General features: G+C 36.8%; 2 protein-coding genes across 2 annotated transcripts; both read right to left on the bottom strand.

The window, feature by feature from the left end:
• Positions 1 to 2,850: 2,850 nt before the first annotated feature.
• Positions 2,851 to 10,560, bottom strand: LOC110306353 (olfactory receptor 9G4-like). The gene is given in 3 exon segments (XM_085828333.1): positions 2,851 to 3,245; positions 3,248 to 3,407; positions 10,468 to 10,560. Coding segments are annotated over 3 exon segments (648 nt in total).
• Positions 10,561 to 13,564: 3,004 nt separating this feature from the next.
• Positions 13,565 to 14,521, bottom strand: LOC110290287 (olfactory receptor 5G26-like). The gene has a single exon (XM_021156813.1). The coding sequence runs from the start codon at positions 14,519 to 14,521 to the stop codon at positions 13,565 to 13,567; it is 957 nt and encodes a 318-aa protein (XP_021012472.1).
• Positions 14,522 to 23,148: the final 8,627 nt, after the last annotated feature.

Below are 23,148 nucleotides of genomic sequence, written 5' to 3'. Positions count from 1 at the left end.
CATATCTGAACCACAGTTCTTTTCTCTATTCTACCACACCTCTCCCATTTCCCCCGTCTCCTCCCTTCAGAAAAGGCAGGCATTCCAGGGATATCAACCAAACATGGCATATCATGTTGAAATAAAATTAATTATAGCACTTTATATTAAGGATGAATAAGGTAACCCAGTAAAAGTCCAGGGGTCCTAAAAGCAGAAAAAAAGAGCATCAGAAATAGGCTCTGCTTAATCTGCTAGGTATCCAAGCAAAACGACAAGCCATACAACTATAATATAATTATAGAGGCCCTAGGTTAGACCCATTCAGGTTCCCTGATTATAAATTCAATCTCCTATGAGCCCAGGCTAGTTGATTCTTTGAATTTTCTTTTGGTGTCTTTGACGCCTCTGCCTCCTACAATTCTTCGTCCACATTTCACCATAAGTCTCTGATCTCCATCTAAAGTTTTTGTTTGTTTGTTTGTTTGTTTGTTTTTTGTTGTTGAGACAGGGTTTCTCTGTGTAGTCCTGGCTGTCCTGGAACTCACTCTGTAGACCAGGCTGGCCTTGAACTCAGAAATCGCCTGCCTCTGCCTCTCAAATGCTGGGATTAAAGGCATGTGCCACCACCGCCCAGCTCCATCTAATGTTTGACTGTGGGTGTTTGCTTCTGTTTCCATCAGTTGCTGGATGAAGCCATTCTGATGACAATTGGGTTAGCCAAAAAACTATATATATAATAGTATATTTTTGAACATTTATTTATTTATTTATTTATTTATTTATTTATTGCTAGTTGTATTTGGTGCCAGTGGATTGGGGGCAGGTGGGACAGAAACAGGAAGGATCATGTGTGGAAAGGATGGAGGCGGAGAGTACTGGGAGAGACAACTGGAATTCAGGGTGAGGAAGAGTCTTACTTCAATGCAAACTCCCAGGAATCTATTAGAGTGACCCTAGTTAAGACTCCTAGTAATGGGGGAAAACGACCCTGAACTAGTCATCTCATATATCCAGGAAAAACTTCCAGTAGAGGAAAGCCTATCATATTTCCTTAATGGATTAATGCTTAACTTATTCTCTCTCCTAATAATGACCCAATTCTTGTCCTTGTACTACAAGTATTGTGGACATGTGACAGAAACACATTATGAATTATTACTGTATGTATAGCAACCTGTCATTTCTAATAGGTACTGAAAGGGATTCTTCATTGGACAAAAGGAAGTGTAATGTTAAACTTCGTTTTAGGGAAGGAAGAAGAAAATTATATATGGGAGAACAACTACACACAAATCAAAAAAATTAGAAACTTGGAGCTAATTCACCTGGTGTAATGCCTGCCACTATTGATCCCATTTAAATTCTACCGAATTTATAAAGGTGCTCATTTTATCATTTGCAATAATAAAATCTAATCTCTGACTTAGAAATTTAATAACTACACCTGCCATGTATTAAATATCAAAGTACCTAAAAGTATCTTTTCAAAGTGCCTGTAACAGTAATACATGGGTTGAGTCTAGGGCATTATTTTACTGATCTGAACATATATGTGTACATTGCCTGTAGAGGTAACAGATTTGCCTCTAAGCATTGATACACACTGTCCTAAAACACCATCGGTTAGAATTCCAAGAAAATAAATAACTAAATATCATGTCCATTGATTCACTGCAACTTAGATATGAAGAGAATTACATCTAGTCCTTAAAAGACTTTATTTCTGATGGAATTCACTAGAGGGTTAAGGCCTTGAGTTCACATGAAGGTTTAAGGGAATTGGTCCATAGCCAGGGGTACCAACTACTTGATCCTCCAGGGTTTCTGGCAGCATCATAAACAGCTTTGTTAGAGTTGGAAATATGCTGACAATTCCCCTGCTTTTGGCCAGGCCTAAGAGACAAGCAGGCAGCTGCCGGATCTGGAAAGATACAGGCTAAAGAATCTGGATAGTTTATTTCATCTAAAGTTTTTTTTCCCCTAATTGAGCTTTTTTTGTTTTTTTGTTTTTTTTTTATTTTTTTGTTTTTATATTTTTTTGAGACAGGTTTTCCTTCGGTAGCCCTGGCTGTCCTGGAACTCACTTTGTAGACCAGGCTGGCCTTCAACTCAGAAATCTGCCTGCCTCTGCCTCTCAAGTGCTGGGATTAAAGGCATGCGTCACCATGCCCAGCATGAGCCATTTTAATATAACACCTGACTGAGGGTGCTGCAAAATATCCACTCTTCCTGGGAGACTACACAAGAGTTAGGGTGATAAACAACCAAAAAGACACACATTTTTCATAGATTACAAAGTATTTTATTGATATTTTTAGCTGCATCTCATGATATTGACAACTCCTAAATACTTTGTCTGATACTACAATGATATAAAAGTTATATAGTGTACAAAGAGTGCTTTGCATACTACATTCATGCTTTATTAAGGTATTTATTGGAGATACCCCTGTATTAAAATAAAACCCCACAGTCTTTCATACACACCCAAAAATCTTAGCAATCAAAAACTACTTGTAAGAGAACTACAATGGCTTGACCAACTTAAATTTAAACTATGTTCTTTGAAAGTGTAATTTTATTTCCCTCCAACTCTTTCAAAATTAACCAAGGTTAATTTTATGAAAAACTAAGAGATAAAATATAATATGTAAGAGCATTAAGTGTTCAAGCACATAAACTATAGGTATTGAATGAATTATATTACACATATAATACAAAAATAATAAGTAAAAGTCACTTGCTTATCATATCATCATTCAGAGGATCACTTATTCAATTTAAGTGAAATGCATAAATGTGAGAACACATGGAAAACGGAGTTATTGGGAGAATAGGATAACAGCACTTAGCCAAAAATGATCATCTTCATGTGTGTGGTTGTATTGTCTGTGTTGCTTTCCTGAAGGCACCTTTGACATCTTTGTTTCTTAGGCTATAGATGAGAGGGTTGAGCAATGTGTTGACTACAGTGTAGCAGAGGGCAGCCACTTTGTCCCTTTCTAGAGAGGAGGTTAAACTAGGCTTTGAATACCTGAACAGCAAGGAACCATAGAACAGCATGATAGAGACCAGGTGAGAGGCACAGGTAGAGAATGCCTTATGTCTTCCTGAGGCTGAGCAGATCCTCAAAATACCCAGCAGGATGTTGAGGTAGGGAATGAGGATGGCAAGAGTGCTGGAGAGCACCATGAAGCCCATCATACCCAGGAGGACATTTTCATAGACAAGGGTATCTGTACCGAGCATTTTTACCAAGCTGATGCATCATATTAAAAGTGGCCAATAATATTTTTACCACAGAAAGTTCGCCAGAAGGTGTTTGAAGTATGGGCTATGACATTAAACCCCTTAAACCCAGCTACTAGCCCAGTACAGACAGAAGATGACATGATGCTTGAATAGAGCAATGGACTACAAAGATTCTGACCATAAATTCCATCTCATGAACATGATAGAGACCTTTAAAAATGATATAATAATTACCTTAATGAAGTACAGAAAAACAATCAAACAGGTATAAGCCCTTATATACTAAACAAATAAATCCCTTACATAAATACAACGCACAGGAAAATACAATCAAACAGGTGAAGGAATTGGACAAAATTGTCTAAAGTCTAAAAATGGAAAAAGAACCATGAAGAAATCACAAATGGAGGCCACCTTTGAGATGGAAAACTTAGGAAAGAGAACAGGAACTACAGACACAACTATCACCAAGAAAAATACATGATATGGAAGACAGAATCTCAGACATAGAAAATACAATATTAGATATTGATACATCAGTCAAAGAAAATACTAAGTGTAAGATATTCTGAACCTAAAATATCCAACAATTTTGGAACACAATGAGAACAAAAAATCTAAGAATAATGGTACTAGAATATGGTACTAGAATATTAAAGATTACCACTACAAAGGGCCAAGATTATAGAAGAAAACTTTCCAAACCTAAAGAGACAGTCAAAACATACAGGAGGAGTACAGAACACCCAATAGTTTGAACCAGAAAAGAAAATTTCCTGCTACATAATAATTAAAACACTAAACATAAAGAATAAAGAAAATTATTAAAAGCTCTAAGGGGAAAAGACTAAGTAACATATGAAGGCAGACATATCAGAATTACACCTGACTTCTCAAGAGAGATGTTAAGACCCAAAAGATCTTGGACAGATGTCTTATAGACCCTAAGAGACCACAGATGCTATCCCAGACTACCATACCCAGCACAACTCTTAGTCATTGTAGATTGAGACACCAAGATGTTCCATAATAAAACCAAATATCAACAATATCTCTCCACTAATTCAGTCCTACAGAGGAAACTAGAAAGAAAATTTCTACACAAGGTGTGTAAATACACCCAAAACACACACACACACACACACACACATACACACACATGCATACACACACACACATACACACACATGCATACACACACACACACACACACACACACACATACATACACAATCTCACAAAGAAACCCAAAAGAAAAGAATTACACACATAGACACACACACAATACCACCACCACCACCAAATAGCAGGAACTGACAATCATTGGTCATTAATACCTCTTAACATCAATGGATACAATTTCCCAATAAAAAGATATAGATTAATAGACTGGATACACAAACAGGATCCAGCATCCTGCTACGTACAAGAAACTCACCTCAGAAACAAAGATAGACACTACCTCAGAGTAAAGGCCTGGACATTAGTTTTTCAAGCAAACAGTTCCAAGAATCAAGGTGGAGTAGTCTTTCCAATATCCAGTAAAATAGATTTCCAACCAAGAGTTATCAAATGAGATGGGGAAGGACAATTCATACTCATCAAATGAAAAATTCACCAAGATGAAGTTACAGATCTGAACATCCATTTTCCAAATTCAAGGTCTCACACATTTGTAATTCTTTTTATATAGATGTTTGGGTAGAGTTATACCAAGATATATTTAGCTATTGTGAAGGATAGTGTTTCCGTAATTTCCGTTTCATTTGTATAAAGGAACCCTAATGATTTTTGCGGGGGGTGGTGATCGTGGTGGTGGCGGTGGTGGTGGTTGAATTTTGTATTCAGCCGCTTTGCTGGAGTTATTTACTAGGCAAAGAATTTCTCTGGTAGAATTTTGGGGATGGCTGATATATATGATCATATATCCTTGAATAGTGATACCTTGAATTCTTTGTTTCCATTTTTTTTCCTTGATCATTGTGTGTGTGTGTGTGTGTGTGTGTGTGTGTGTGTGTGTGTGTGTGTGTGGCCTTGTTGCTCTAGCTAGAAGGTCACATACTATATCAAATGGAGTGGGAGACAGTAAGCAGCCTTGTCTTGTCCCTGATTTTAGTGGGATTGCTTCAAGTTTCTCTACATTTAATTTGATTATTTTTGCCTTTCTTTTTATTGCTTTTATTATATTTATGCATGTGCCTTGTATTCCAGATCTTTTAAAGACTTTTAACACGAAGGGTAGTTGAATTCTGTCAACTTGTTTATATAGTAGATCACATTGATGGATTTTCACATATTGAAATAGCCCTGCATCCCTTGGATGAAGCCTACTTGATCATGGTGAATGAGATTTTTGATGTATTCTTGGATTTGGTTTGTGAGAATTTATTAGATATTTGCAATGCTGTTCCTAAGCAAAATGCATCTGAAGTTCTCTTTCTTTGTTGGGCCTTTGTGTGGTTTAGTTATCAGTGTAACTGTGGGCTCATAGAATGAATTAGGTAGTGTTTCTTCTGTTTCTATTTTGTGGAATAGTTTGGAGTATTGGTATTAGCTCTTCTTTGAAAGACTGGTAGAGTTCTGCACAAAACAATGTAGCCCTGGGCTTTTATTTTGGTTGGGAGGATTTAAAGGCTGCTTCTATTTCCTTAAGGGTTATGGCACTGTTTAGATAATTTGCTTGATCTTGATTTAACTTTGGGACATAGTATCTATTCAGAAAGTTATCTACTTCATCTATTTTTTAGTTTTGAGTAAAGGGTTTTGAAGTAAGATCTAATGGTGTTTTGAATTTGCTCAGCTTCTGTTATATCTTTCATTTCATTTATAATTTATAATTGTGTTAATTTGGATACTGACTCTGTGCCTTTTAGTTAATTTAGCAAAGGGTTTCTATATCTTGTTAATTTTTTTCAAAGAACCAGCTCTTGGTTCGGTTGATTCATTGTACTCTTCTTTCTGTTTCTAACTGGTTGATTTCAGCTCCAAGTTTGACTATTTTCTGTTGTCTATTCATCTTGGGTTCATCAAAGTTTTATGATCTTGTAATGATCTTTTTCAAGAAATCCAGCCCTATAAAACATAATAGGCAGAAAACACCAGTACAAGGGGAGACTATACCCTAGAAAAAGCAATAAAAGTAATCTGTTTTTCAACCAACCGAAAAGAAGATAGCCATATAAACATAATGCCACCTCTAACAACAAAAATAACAGGAAGCAACAATCAAAATATCTTTCCATAAATCCAGCCCTAAAAAGGATAATAGATGGAAAACTCTAACACAAAGAGGGAAACTACAACCTAGATAAAGCAGGAATGTCATCTTTTTTCAACAAGCCCAAACAAAGATAGTCACACAAACACAATTCCACCTCTAACAACAAAAATAATAGGAAGCAACAATTACGTTTCCTTAACATCTCTTAAGATCACTGGATTCAAGTCCCCAATACAAAGACAGACTAATAGACTGGATACATATAAAGGACCCAGCATTTTGCTGCATACAGGAAATGCACCTCAGTGACAATGACAGACACTCTCAGAGTAAAAGGCTGAAAAACAATTTTCCAAGCAAATGGTCCCCAGAAACAAGCTGGAGTAGCCATTCTAAAATTCAGTAAAATTGACTTTCAACCAAATGTTAACAGAAAAGTTAAGGAAGGACGACCCTTCATATTCATCAAAGGAAAAAATAATCTACCAAGATGAACTCTCAATTGTGAACATCTATGCTCCAAATGAAAGAGCACCCACGTTCAAAAAAGAAACTTTATTAATTGAATCCCACACAATAATAGTGGAAGACTTCAACACCCCACTTTCATCAAAGGACAGATCATAGAAACAGAAACAACATAGAGATACAGTGAAACTATCCAAAGTTATGAACCAAATAGATTTATCAGATATTTATAGAATATGTCATGTTAAAACAAAAGAATATACCTTCTTCTCAGCACCTCATGGTACCTTCTCCAAAACTGATCATATAACTGGTCACAAAACAGGCCTCAACAGATACATGAAGATATAAATAATCCCATAAATCCTATCAGATCACCAAAGACAAAGGCTGTTCTTCAACAACAACAACAACAACAACAACAACAACAACAACAACACTAATAACAACAACAACCAGAAAGCCCACATACACATGGAAGCTGAACAATGCTCTACTCAATGATAGCTTGGTCAAGGAAGAAATAAAGAAAGAAATTAGAGGCTTTTAGAGAACTTAATGAAATGTATGCAAGACATACTAAGACTTAAGGATCACAATGAAAACAATCCTAAAGAAAACTCATAGCTCTGAGTGCCTCAAGAAAGAAACTGGAGATAGCATACACTAGCAGCTTGTTAACACATCTGAAAGCTCTAGAACAAAAAGAAGCAAATACAACCAAGAGGAGTAGACAGCAGGAAATAATCAAACTCAGGGCTGAAATCAACCAAGTAGAAACAAAAAGGACTATACAAAGAATAAATCAAACCAGGAGCTGATCTTGGACAAAGTCAGTAAGATAGATAAACCCATAGACTAACCAGAGGGCACAGAGACAATATCAAAATTAACAAAATCAGAAATGAAAGAGATATAACACAGAAACCGAGGAAATTCCAAAAATCATAAGAACCTACTACAAATCCTGTACTCAACAAAACTGGAAAATCTGAGTGAAATGGACAATTTTCTAGACAGATACCAAAGTTAAATTAGGGTCAGATAAACCTTCTTTTTTTTTTTTTTAATATTTTTATTACATATTTTCCTCAATTACGTTTCCAATGCTATCCCAAAAGTCCCCCATAGCGCCCCCCCACTTCCCTATCCACCCATTCCCATTCTTTTGGCCCAGGCATTCCCCTATATTGGGGCATATAAAGTTTGCAAGTCCAATGGGCCTCTCTTTCCATTGATGGCTGACTAGGCCATCTTTCGATACATATGCAGCTAGAGACAAGAGCTCCGGGGTTCTAGTTAGTACATCATGTTGTTCCAACAATAGGGTTGCAGATCCCTTTAGCTCCTTGGGTACTTACTCTAGCTTCTCCATTGGGAGCCCTGTGATACATCCAATAGCTGACTGTGAACATCCACTCCTGTGTTTGCTAGGCCCCAGCATCGTCTCACAAGAGACAGCTATATTTGGGTCCTTTCAGCAAAATCTTGCTAGTGTATGCAATGGTGTCAGCGTTCTAAACAGTCCCATAGACCTAAAGAAATAGAAGCAGTAATTAAAAGTCTCACAACCAAAAAAAGCCCAGTACTACATGGGTTTAGCACAGAATTCTAGCAGACCTTCAAACAAGACCTAATACCAATATTCTTCAAAGTGTTCCACAAAATAGAAACAGAAGGAACTCTACCCAATTTCTTCTATGAAGCCACAATTATGCTTATATCTAAACCACACAAAGACACAACAAAGGAATAGAACTTCAGACCAGTTTCCCTTATGAATATTGATGTAAAAATACTCAATAAAATTATCATGAACCAAATCCAAGAACACATAAAAACAAGCATCCAACATGATCAAGTAGGATTCATACAAGTCATGAAAGGATGGTTCAATATGTTGAAATCCATCAACATAATCCACTATATAAACAAACTCAAAAGAAAAAAAGGCACAGGATAATCTCAGTGGATGTTGAAAAAGCATTTGGTAAAATTCAACACCCCTTCATGATAAAAGTCTTGGAAATATCAGGAATTCAAGTCTCATAACTAATCGTAGTAAAAACCATATACACCAAAGCAGTAGCCAACATCAAATTAAATGGAGAGAAACCTGAAACAATCACACTAAAATCAAGGACCAGACAAGGCTGCCCATGTTCTCCGTACCTATTCAATATAGTACGTGAAGTCCTAGCTCAAGCAATAAAACAACAAAAAGATTTTAGTGAGATTACTTCAGAGGTCACCCAGTACCAAAAGAACACACATTGTATGTACTCACTGATAAGTGGATCTTTGTCAAAAAGTTCTTAATACTTATGATGCAACTCACAGAGCATATAAACCCAAAAAGAAGGAAGACCATAGTGTAGATGCTTCAGTCGTACTCAGAAGGGGGTGGAAAATAATCTCAGGAGGTAGAGGGAGGGAGGGAACTAGGATGGAGAGAAGGAGAGAGAAGGGGGCAAGATAAGATGAAGGATGAGAGAGGGAGAAGTACAGAGCCTCAGACATTTGAATGGAAGTATATAGCAATGGAGGATGGGAAACTGGGGGCAGCCACTAGATAGTCCCAGATGCAAGGGATCCAAGATGTTCCAGGACCCAACAGAGATGACATTAGCTAAAAACCCAACTAAAGGGAGATAGAACCTATAGAGACGATATTCAGTGGATAGGAATGGCCCCTGGTTGAGCAATGCAGAGGCATCCCCACTCCCATCTCAAAATATTAATCCAGAAGTGCTCCTGTCAAATGGAAATGCAGAGACAAAGAGTAGAGCAAAGACTGAAAGAAAGGCCATTCAGAGACTGAGCCACCTAGGGATCCATCCCATCTTCAGTCACCAAACCCAGACTCTATTTCTGATGCCAAGAAGCACTTAGTGACTGGAGCCTAGTATAGCTGTCCTGAGAGGATCAGCCAGAGCCTGACCAATACAAATGCAAATGCTTGCAGCCAACCATTAGACCTAGCATGGGGAGCCCAATAGAGGAGTTAGGTGAGGGACTTAAGGAAATGATGGGGTTTACAAACCCATAGGAAGAAATGGGTGGTTCTGTAAGAAGGTAGAATGAGGTGAATACAGAAGAAGAAGGAAGGATACTAAAGGAGGAGTTTCAGAATACAAATAATCTGATAGGAGAAACGGGCAACAAAGGGATCCTTTGAGAATGGGGAAGGAAGCAAACACAAAAAAAGGAAGGAGTGGGTTAAAATATAAACAAGGAATCCTACAACTCTTTACCAAAATTGGGAATTAATCATGCATGTAATTCAGTATATAAACATACATACATAGTTTAATAAACTTTTCTCATCTTGCCTGATAGTACTCTCTCCAAAGGCCACAGACCTAGCTAAAGAATCAACATCAAACTTGAGAACTCCTCTCTTGAATTTTTGGTTAGAGCTTCCTAAGAGACCCTCAATACATATAGCCTATGGCTCTAACCTTCACTCACTCCCTGGAGGTACAAGGTAAGTCCCTACTGATACTTGCCAGAAATAGGTTCCTGAGCTTGTAGCTAGAACTCACTTGAATTTTCTTTCCCCGTGGAGTAGCTATCATGGTGCCAGAATGTGCCATGCAAGTATTTGAATAAGCGAAGCAATCAACACTTCCATCCATCATGATACCTATGAAACCCTTCAACAACCAGCATTGCAAATAACACTAAAGTATAGCACTGGCACACATACCTTTGTGGTTACCAATGGCTCTCTAATCAGAGGAAAGATGTGTTCAAAAAGAAAAAATGATGCTTTGTACTGGAAGCCTAACTAAATATCCAGTGCATACCCAAGATATAAGATACAATTTGCTAAACGCATGAAACTCAAGAAGAATGAAGACCAAAGTGTGGACACTGTGCCCCTTCTTACAAGTGGGAACAAAACACCCATGGAAGGAGTTACAGAGACAAAGTTTGGAGCTGTGATGAAAGGATGGACCATGGACTGCCATATCCAGGGATCCATCCCATAATCAGCTTCCAAACGCTGACACCATTGCATACACTAGCAAGATTTTGCTGAAAGGACCCAGATATAGCTGTCTCTTGTGAGACTATGCTGGGGCCTAGCAAACACAGAAGTGGATGCTCACAATCAGCTATTGGATGGATCACAGGGCTCCCAATGGAGAAGCTAGAGAAAGTACCCAAGGAGTTAAAGGGATCTGCAAGCCTATAGGGGGAACAACATGATGAACTAACCAGTACCCCGGAGCTCTTGTCTCTAGCTGCATATGTATTGAAAGATGGCCTAGTCGGCCATCACTGGAAAGAGAGGCCCATTGGACTTGCAAACTTTATATGCCCCAATACATGGGAATGCCAGGGCCAAAAGAATGGGAATGGGTGGTTAGGGAAGTGGAGGGGGGTATGGGGGACTTTTGGGATTGCATTGGAAATGTAATTGAGGAAAATACATAATAAAAAATATAAAAAATTAAAAAAAATAAAAATAAATATCCAGTGCTAGGATTATCATGGTTATTGGAGTAGAATCTACAACAACCAATTTTCTAAATAAATATACTCTTAACAATAATCTATAAACATTTTTTCTTATACCCACAGATGAGTGTGGTCTTTGCTTTCATCAAACGTATTTCTCTTTTCAACACACAGAGACCACTACTCAGACCACAATCAAAATGCAGAGTTGTGGCTCCTAGTCTCAACGACCACATCTATTCATGCTCCCACACAGTAAGGCTCAGGAAGCATTTCAGAAGAGGGGCAGAAAGATTGTAAGAACCAGAGGATCAGGGAGTTTCTGTGAGTGTAGCTTCTAGTAACATCAGAAGCTACACTCATAAACTCTGCCCAACATGACTGCCCAACTGTGAGCTAAACAAGAATTATACCAATGGATAAGCCAAAGTGGACAGGTAAAAGCCCACAGAAAATCAACCCTACACAAAGAATTACAGAGAACTAAGAAAAGCAGGGAGAAGTAGCAGTGGCTTTCCCCAGAAAAGAGCACACTAATTGGGTATCTAATAACAAATGGTTAGTCTGAGAACATATACAGAAATTACATTATATGACCTCAACAGAATATAAATAGGATTACACACCCACACACCCACCCACACCCACACCCACACACACACACACACACACACACACACACACACACACACACACACATGAATGCTCATTAAAAAACAATTGACCAGAGTCCAGGAATTTGACGAAGCATTTGAAAGGGTTTAATGTGAGGTTTAGATGGAAGAAAGGTAAAGGAGAAATGTTCCTATTAAAAACAATCTAAAACATAAATAAACAAAGATCTATAAAAGAGAATTGGATAATGCTTGAATCAGTTTATTTAATTTTTATCCATCTTTGCAATCTGATTGATGAAAATTGAATTATTGCTTTTTTATTCTGCCAGAGACTGCCAGAAAAAATATATTCTCTTTCTGACCTAACTCCCAAAGTCTTGAGAGTATTAAACCTATTAAATGATAGATACAAATATAGACATGTTAAAATATTCAAGAAAGAATGCACAGTTTTGGATTTACTAAAATAAATTCTGTATAAAAACTTGCAAGGACCATACATTTCATGATAGATCAATCTAAATTGTCATAAAGGTAAGCAGATGTGTCAGGGAGTCCTATCAGGAAACATATATATATATATATCAAATACAGTTTTCCAAAGAGTAACAATGTAATTGGGGAAAAATTCACAAGGTCTCTGCTCTCATAATGAGCCATAAGTAACTAAGAATTGCCATGAGTGTGAGAAATAGTCTTCCTGAGGGAAAAGTACATCAACTGGTTATTGAATACCAAGTGGTCAGCACTAATACATATTATATATTATGTACATGCATATACAAGCAACAAAATAAATAATGAGCATGTATTTATATATGTAATAACAATTAAAAATACAAAATGTCATGAAACAGAGAGAGAGAGAGAGAGAGAGAGAGAGAACAAGGATGTTTTAGAGGGAAGAGAAGGGAGAATGATGTAATTGTATTATGATATCAATATATACAAAATTCTCTTATATTGTTTTAGTAAATCATTATTGCTTCATGTAAGTAAAAAATAATTATTATAAACAAAGTAGAATGTACCCAAAAGTAACATGATATTTACTATTATGTTGAAGGACAAAATAATAGTTATTACTCTGGAAAAAGTCAATTCATTTTTTCCTTAGGTATATAATACAAAGTTATATTGGCATAGTCCCAAAAGCTAATAGGATAGTATAACCAGATCCTTCAGGGTGTTTGCAACTTCTTTGTAAAATATCTATTTCAAATATGGAAATACTTACAAAAAGGGATGTGGTTTCCCACTACATGATGATACTCTTTACCCGTTTTTTTGAGCACATCCAACATTAAGCATTATGAATTATCTGATTTTAGAAGACAATTTATGGAATTGACCTTCTATAAACCATAGTAGTTAATTACTTACTGAATTTATGTTTTCAAAACTTAGCATAATCAGTTATTTTTAGTTATAAGACATCATAATTTTTTTTAAAGTTATACACCCTAAAAGCCAAACATCTTAGTTAAAAGTTCTAAACACTTTCTTATTGAATGACAAAAATTGAAGTAGATTCACTGGCATCTAATAATGTTTATATTTATAGTATTTTATCTTGCAAGCTGTAGCAAAACTGCTTTTCAAATGTCCTGATTAATGCATCTTTTACTTCCTTATTTCTCAGGCTATAAATGAATGGGTTCAACATAGGGATAACAATGGTGTAAAATAGTGACACAACCTTATTGATATCCAGAGAGAAGCTGGAGCTTGGACGTACATAGATAAAGAAGAGAGTTCCATAAAGGATAGAGACTGCTGTCAGGTGTGAAGAGCAGGTGGAGAAGGCTTTGCGCCTCCCATCAGCAGAATTGAACTTTAGGATGGTGATAGCAATGTAAACGTAGGAAACCAATATGATTATGCCACTGAATACACCTATGATCCCAGCCAAGATGAAAAGCAAACGCTTATTCATCTGAGTATCTGCACATGCCAGTGAGAGAACAGGAAGAAGGTCACAGAAAAAGTGATTGATGATATTTGGACCACAGTATGGAAGGACAAATGCAGAAATAATATGGACCATAGTGCTTATAATGCCTATGCTGTAAGGGCCTATCACTAACTGTACACAGACTCGCTGGGACATGATGAGAGTATACAGCAAAGGCTTACAGATGGCGACATACCGATCATAAGCCATGGAGGCCAGGAGGAAACATTCTGTCACTACAAACTGGCCGACTAAACAAAGCTGGATAGCACAACCTAAGAAGGAGATCACCTTTTTATCCACAAATATGTCAGACAACATCTTAGGACTGACAACAGAAGAGGAGCAGGCATCTACAAAGGACAAGTGGCTGAGAAAAAAGTACATGGGGATGTGGAGTCGAGTGTCCAGTTGAATTAGAATGATCATTCCCAGGTTCCCCAGAAGAGTTGCGAGATAAACACAGAGAAATGTCAGGAAGAGGACAATTTGGAGATGGAAGGAGGAGGTTAATCCAGTGAAGAAGAACTCAGTCACAACAGTTTGATTTCTGTGCATCATTCCTGTGGATCAACCTGGTATGACAAAGAGAGAATTTTCCAATGCAGTAGATTCACAAATAAAGTCTTATTTAATTTATATTTAGTTAACTCGAGTTTTACTTTTTTCTTTCCTACTAGATAGTAGGGATGCTGTCTTCAGAGGTAGGGTACCTTTCAGTCTGTAGTATACATCACTGAGTTCTTTGGTTTCCATATATATATATATATATATATATATATATATATATATATATATATATATATATATATATATATATGAGAATTTAAGACCTAAAGTATGAACTTTGGAGATAATGTCACACATTTTCTTACTTCAAGCTTAGCATATCTTTTTCAAAACACCTATTTATGAACTAAGGGTGTTTTAGTAAACAGGAAAAAAATGTATTTACTTGACCCAGTGAATTATGAATATCTTACCAGCTTAATCACAGTCAAGTGTTGTATGTATCACCTTCATCCCTACCCTACACAACTCTGTCTCCATGTTGTCTATAATATAATTTACAGTATCTAAGATATAGAATGGCATACTAAGAAAAAGAGCTCAACCATTTGAATAAGATGTATGCAACCACACAGTGCACTTTCTGTCATGCATTCTCTGAACAGTGTATGTCCTTCCTATCATAGCCATAACTATCTAATGATACATGTGTGGCTCACCAAAGGCTCCAGTCTTAAATATTGATTGTTTACAGGGTCTTTCTACAAAACAAATAATTTAAGAATAAAAACAGACAGTTCACAATTATCCAAAAGAAAAATCTAAAATCCACAAAGTAAACTATACATAATTGTTCACAGAAGCTTCTCTTATGGTAGCTGAGAACATGAAAATGAAATTCCATTAAGTTGATGAATTATTCAAGTATGGTACAGGCAACAACATGGGTAAATATAAAAAACATTTCACTGAGATGAAGAAAAGCTAAGCCCAAAGCATCATATAATTTAAGCCTTGTGTGAGATGGCTTTCTACTTTCCAGGATATTGTGACTCTGGACGAAATGTCTTGCATTTATCTACATGGGGATGGAACATGTCTGGCTGTCGGCGGGGAGGGTTGAACAAATACACTCTTGTGATAGAATGATCAAAAACAATACAAACATGCTGTTTCCAACCTCGTTATTGATCATGGTGCATACCAGTCAGTCACATAATATATTACCACTGATAAAATTGGAGAATCATTGCCAACAATGTAATTACATCTTTTATGTTTATAAAAAGTACATCCTTTTTTGGTCTATGATTTTGTTTTTATTTCAGCATTTATTTAGGAAGAATAAAACCACATGGAACAGCAGTGCTAAGCAAAACAGTGCAGTAAAACCAGGGAAGAGGAACATGCAATTAAAACAATCATAGCTATTTCAAAAATAGCACAAAAATAATCTTAGGGTACAGGATGCCTCAGAGTGTGCTACAACCTTGGGTTGTTATCTCCAGAAACTACCAGTAGGTGTCTACTGACTTGGTCTCTGGTAGGAAAAGTGGAAATGGTTTTGTTTTACTGAAAGCTAGTAAAGAGAAAAGTTTCCAATACTTACAGTTTAAAAGGCAATGGGAGGAGAGAAGAGAAAAAAACCTGGAGTGATATCATTGAGGTTGGTCAGAAAACTATCTTAGTGTTAAAAATGTTTTATAATATTTATACTTTCTAGGCACAGCAACTCATATCTAGTTTTTCATATTTTTCATTATTAGATCAAAAAGATAGAAACAAATCATTTTAAGTACCACTATTAAAGTTATAGAAAAAATGTGAGGCAAAGGAGGATGCCCCAAAACATGCCTCATATAATTGCCTCCAGTAAAGATGTTAAATACATAAATATTTTTATGACAATCACTATACTTTTAGACTCTGTGTTGAATATGAAATGCTGTGTGAAATGACATTCTGACTGTTTAAAAGCCCATTAGACTATGTTTTCCAGTCTCACCTTGGGTGTTATCAGATTGAAAATTTAAGTGTGGTGACTCAGATTTGTGTTTGTTTTCCAATTAAGATTGAGGCTAAGGATGAGTGAATAAATTAGATCCCTCTGAAAACAAGACTTCTCAGTTCTAACATTTGGTTAGCCAATAAATCTTCCTTCATTTTTCACTAGCTCTATGCTAAGCCCATTCCAGCTATCTCAATAGAAATCTGCTATAATATACATTCTAATTAAGTTATTTAAAGCAAAAGCCAAACATTGCCTAATTTATTTTTCATGGTTAGTTCACAAATGGTACTTTCCCCTGTCACTGAACTCATTTTAGTTACTTGGCTCCTGAAAGTATTTACATATTAAATAGTCCGTATTTCAGAAGAAATTCACCACAAACTACACATGCCCATGTAACAGAGAGTTATCAAATTTATAGTTCTTTATATGAGAGTGAATGACCATGTAAAAATATACCAGTACTCTTTGGCTCTCCTGGTTGTCCAGAAGGTTAAAGACTATGTAATAACTTCTTGAAGCTGAATCTTATTAAGACGCTCATTCATTTAACCCTGCATATGATACATAAGTGTGTTTTCTAAAGACTGGAAATAAATTAGTGTAAACTCCCTCAAGGAATCTGCAGCCCAAGAGATAAGGTCTATAAGGAAATTGTTAAAAAATTTTATTATTAGATTTATTTGGCTATAGATTATAAATAAAGGAATAAAGAGATGGGGATAGCTCATGGTTAGAACACCTTTGTAATTTCAGCCTTATAGAAAATGACAATGTTTATATACAATATGATATTTTTATAATGCCAATCAGTCTAATTAAAATATTTGCTATGTGTCAGTAACACATGAGATCTATTCTCTTTAAATGATTTCATGTAAAAAGATATAGTTATTATTTATGTATTTATTTTTGTTTTTTAAGACATGGCTTTTTTTATTTTAAAATTAATATATTCTCTCATGTATTATATCTGGACCATAGTTCTCCACCACCCCACCTCAGTCCCCAATTCCTCCCATCTCCTCCCTTCAGAAACGGCAGGCATTCCAGGGATGTCAACAAAACATGGCATATCACATTGCAATAAATTAATTACATCCCTTCACATTAAGGCTGAATAAGATAATTCAGTAAAAGTCCAAGTGTCTCAAAAGCAGAAAAAAGCATCAGAAATAGGCTCTGCTTACTCTGCTAGGCATCCAATTAAAACAACAAGCCATCCAACTATAACATATTTATAGAGGCCTTAGGTTAGACTCATTCAGGCTCCCTGATTATACATTCAATCGCAGTGATCCCTTATGAGTCCAGGATAGTTGATAATTTGGGTTTCCTTGTGGTGTCTTTGACCCCTCTGCCTCCTACAATTCTTTGTCCACAACTTCACTTCAAAAGTTTCTGTTTGACTGTGGGTCTTTGCTTCTGTTTCCATCAGTTGCTGGATGAAGCCATTCTGATGACAATTGGGTTAGCCAGCAATATATATATATTTGGACATTTTATTCATTTATTTACTGCTAGTTGTATTTGTTGCCAGTGGACTGGGGGGCAGGTGGCACAGAAACAGGAAGGATCATGTGGGTAAAGGATAGAGGCAGAGAGTACTAGGAAAGACAACTGGAATTGGGGGGGGGGGCGATTTGTGGGTGAGATAAAAACCTAATGCAATGTAAACTCCCAGGAATCTATTAGCGTGACCCTAGCTAAGAACTCTAGTAATGGGGGGAAAAGATCCTGAAAAGGTCATCTCCTATATTCAGGAAAAACTTCCAGTAGAGGTTTTGGTGCACCAACATAAACCTTCAGCTAACAATTTGTCCTGTCATCAGGATATACTGGGATAAAGGTCACACAGAAATTGTGGGAGTGGAGAAGCAATGACCAGTCCAGCTTGAGACTCATGCCTGTAGTCCACCCCTGACACTGTCTGGAGGACCAGAAACCAGAAACTGGATGTCTCAGACACAGGGTTTCTTATCAAATAATATTATTAACTAGAACTATGATGCTGTGCAAAAGATCTATAGAATGTAGCAGAATTAGTTTTGAGGGGAAAAATCATATAAAAGACTGAGTCAAATTCAAGGGACTAGAATCAAACCCTTATCTCTAACTTGCAAGACATGCATTTTTCTTTGCTTTCTATAGATATAATTCTAAAATAAAGGCTATATGGGGGAAATGAGTTAATTTAAATGTACAGCAACAATTGTTGAACATGGAGAAGGCTGAGAGGATAGGCAGATTTGGGAAGATAGATTTTTTTTTAAACACAAATGAATAGGAACAATATGCCCTAATTTTCTTTACTTTGTAATAACTTTCCAATTGGTGCATTTAAAGTTTGTATAACTTTCTGTGGTCCTTCAGTGTGCAGTGGATGTATTTTCCTGAGAGAAATCAAGCCTCTGTAAAGTATTAATTGAATATGATAGAATCACTAACTCATTTGAATGTGAGCAGTCAATTGAGAGACTCTTACAAGATCAATGAAGATGATGTGTTGTGTGTAATTATGTGATTTACACCAAGAAAGAAGAATATTTTCATGTTTGCAGAATAAGTACACTGGTGAACTCTTCAGGGAACCTTGAAAGATGTTAACCAGCACCTCTTCATTTAACTGATAGCACTGTTTGGCTTAGCCCTCTGACATGTTCTCTCCTCATGATCTTCAAAGTTATTTTGTATCAGAAATCAGATGAAAATGTTCTTACTCAAAATCCATAGGTCTTGTTATGACCAGAATGAAATTTGAACCTATTTAGTCTGCTGAGCTGCCAAGTCCCATAGGCCACCTTTACCCCCACAATTCTCAGGCCAAATCAAAGTCATACATGCTATGCCTCAGGCTAGGGTAGTGAGTCTCTGGATTCTATCACACCTGTCTTTTCTGAGACTTGAGTATTCCTCTGTATATATTGCTAAGATCCTTGTAACCTGTATTTCTGAAATGAAAAGCATCTCCTTGCAAGATGTCTGTTTCAGTTCTTAGCTGGATTGGGCAATAGCCAATGTTACCTGCTGGGTACCATGGCTTATGATTGCTATGCCATCATCTCTAATCCACTGCTTTATGCTCAAGCTATGTCAAAGAAGTTGTACATCTATTTACTTGTATATTCCTATAAGGAGGATTGTCAGCGCAATAAATTTTATTAACAAGCAACACATTCATGTTGAACTTTTATAGTGATAGTGTTTACGATGATTTTTTTTTTCTGTGATGTCTGGTGAGGTTGGCATGAGATGTTAAGGAGAGTTATGAGTCTGCACTGTATGTCCTCCTAGCGTTTAAGGTCATTTTCTTTTTTCTTTTTATTAGGTATTTATTTCATTTACATTTCCAATGCTATCCCAAAAGTCCCCCACCCACTCCTCCACCCACCCACTCCCCTACTCCCCCACTCCTACTTCTTGGCCCTGGCGTTCCCCTGTACCTGGGCATATAAAGTTTGCACAACCAAAGGGCCTCTCTTTCCACTGATAGCCAACTAGGCCATCTTCTGATACATATGCAGCTAGAGACATGAGCTCCGGGGGGTACTGGTTAGTTCATATTGTCCTCCCACCTACAGGGTTGCAGATCCCCCCAGCACCATGGGTACTTTCTCTAGCTCCTCCATTGGGGGCCCTGTGATCCATCCAATAGCTGACTGTGAGCATCCACTTCTGTGTTTACTAGGCCTGGGCATACTCTCACAAGAGACAGCTATCTCAGGGTCCTTTCAGCAAAATCTTGCTAGTGTATGCAGTGGTGTCAGCGTTTGGAAGCTGATTATGGGATGGATCCCCGGATATGGCCATCTCTAGATGGTCCATCCTTTTGTCTCAGCTCCAAACTTTGTCTCTGTAACTCCTTCCATGGGTGTTTTGTTCCCAATTCTAAGAAGGGGCAAAGTGTCCACACTTTGGTCTTCGTTCTTCTTGAGTTTCATTTGTTTTGCAAATTGTATCTTATATCTTGGGTATTCTAAGTTTCTGGGCTAATATCCACTCATCAGTGAGTACATATTGTGTGAGTTATTTTGTAATTGGGTTATCTCACTCAGAATGATGCCCTCAAGGTTCATCCATTTGCCTAGGAATTTCATAAATTTATTCTTTTTAATAGCTGAGTAGTACTCCATTGTGTAAGTGTATCACGTTTTCTGTATCTATTCCTCTGTTGAGGGGCATCTGTGTTTTTTCCAGCTTCTGGGTATTATAAATAAGGCTGCTATGAACATAGTGGAGAATGTGTCCTTCTTACTGGTTGGAGTATCTTCTGGATATATGCTCAGGAGAGGTATTGCGGGATGCTCCAGTAATACTATGTCCAATTTTCTGAGGAGCCGCCAGACTGATTTCCAGAGTGGCTGTATAAGCTTACAATTCCACTAACAATGGAGAAGTGTTTCTCTCTTTCCACATCCTCGCCAGCATCTGCTGTCACCTGAATTTTTGATCTTAGCCATTCTGACTGGTGTGAGGTGGAATCTCAGTGTTGTTTTGATTTGCATTTCCCTGATGATTAAGGATGCTGAACATTTTTTCAGGTGCTTCTCAGCCATTCGGTATTCCTCAGGTGAGAATTCTTTGTTTAGCTCTGAGCCTCATTTTTCAATGGGGTTATTTAATTTTCTGGAGTCCACCTTCTTGAGTTCTTTATATATATTGGATATTAGTCCCCTACCTGAATTAGGATAGGTAAATTTCCTTTCCGAATCTGTTGGTGGCCTTTTTGTCTTATTGACGGTGTCTTTTGCCTTACAGAAGCTTCCCAATTTTATGAGGTCTCATTTGTTGATTCTTGATCTTACAGCACAAGCCATTGCTGTTCTATTCAGGAATTTTTCCCCTGTGCCCATATATTTGAGGCTTTTCCCTACTTTCTCTTCTATAAGTTTCAGTGTCTCTGTTTTTTTGTGGAGTTCCTTAATCCACTTAGATTTGACCTTAGTACAAGGAGATAGGAATGGATCAATTCGCATTCTTCCACATGATAACCACCATTTTCTTACCCTGTTCATCTTGGCTTTCTAGCTCTTCATCATTGCTGCTATTTTGAGGGTCTAATCCACGAAGAGAACTTCCAGGCTTTTTCCAACTGCTTCTCACACCTTATCTCTGCGACCTTATAGTATGACTCCATTCTTCACATCTACTCTTGCCCAAGTTCCAGCTACTCCCTGATGAGGGACAGACTGGTGTCTACCTTTTATACTGTTTTATGTCCTACACTGGATACGATGAACTACAGCCTAAGGAATAAAGGTGTATAGGAAGCTCTGAGAAAACTCTTCAAGTTAGCTCATTCTGAAGTATAAGTTGACATATACTGAGCAAGACAGAAGTATGTGATTACAAACTATTTGGGTCAAGGTAAAGGTGCTGAGAATTTATAGGTAAAAATTTTATTGTTTGAAACTTAACAGAAATTGTTTCATTAGTTTACATTTTTTGTAGTAATGAGGAATTTTTATTTTTTAGTGTAATAAGTTATAGATTTTCTTGTTATGCTTTCATGCACAATTTTCTTTACTCTCATTTAGTTTGTATTAGTTGAGTAATTGAACTGAAGTCTACTAATGACAATTAATTTATATTATTAATACAGTTTTAAAACACAAGTCTTTAATTGGATGTGAAAGAGGAAAGCCTATCATATTTTCTTAATGGATTGATACTTAACTTATTCTCTCTCCTAATGCTGACCCAATTCTTGTCCTTGTACTACAAGTATTGTGGATATGTGCCAGAAACACATTATGAATTATTAATAACAACCTGTCATTTCTAATCGGCACTGAAAGGGATCCCTCATTGAACAAAAGATGTATAATGTTAAAATTGGCTTTAGGGAAGGAAGAAGATAATTATATATGGGAGAACAACTACACACAAATCAAAAAATAAGAAAATTGGAGCTAATTCATATGGTATAATGTCTGCCACTATTGATCATATTTAAATTTTACTGAATTTATACAGGTGCTCATTTTATCAATTGCAGTAATAAAATTTAACCTCTGGCTTAGAAATCTAGTAACTACACTGACCATGTACTAAATATCAAAGTGCACATTTCTTTTCAAAGTGCCTGTGATGATAATACATGGGTTGAGTCTAGAGCATTATTTTACTAATCTAAGCATATATGTGTACATTGCCTCAAGAGGTAACAGACAATTTAGCTTGAAGCATTGTTACAAACTCTTCTAAAACACCATCTGTTAGAATTCCAAGTAAATAAATAACTAAATAACATGTCAATTGATCCACTGCAATTGTTAATGGAACTTAGATATGAAGGTAATTATAGCAAGTCCTTAAAGGACAGGAGACAGAGGTTTTATTTCTGATGGAATTCACTAGAGGGTTAAGGCATTGACTTCACATGAAGGTTTAAGGGAATTGGCTCATTGTCAGGGGTACCAACTATTTGATCCTCCAGGGTTTCTGGCAGCATCATAAACAGCTTTTTTAGGGATGGAAATATGCTGACAATTCCCCAGCTTTTGTCCAGGCCTAAGAGACAAGCAGGCAGCTGCTGGATTTGGAAAGATACAGGCTAAAGAATCCGGCTAGTTTATTTTATCTAAAGTTGTTTTTCCCCTAATTGAGTAATTTTAATATGGAACCTGACTGAGGGTCCTGCAAAGTACCTACTCTTCTTGGGAGA

The sequence above is a fragment of the Mus caroli genome, unplaced genomic scaffold, assembly GCF_978045245.1.
Source record: "Mus caroli unplaced genomic scaffold, Mus_caroli_1 scaffold_2, whole genome shotgun sequence".
Lineage (NCBI taxonomy): Eukaryota > Metazoa > Chordata > Mammalia > Rodentia > Muridae > Mus > Mus caroli.
Note: the sequence above shows the minus strand (reverse complement) of the source record. Positions and strands in the feature narration are given on the sequence as shown.

Bases quoted from the DNA above. Each gene is read 5' to 3' on its own strand.
- LOC110290287 (XM_021156813.1), bottom strand. From the start codon at position 14,521: ATGATGCACAGAAATCAAACTGTTGTGACTGAGTTCTTCTTCACTGGA.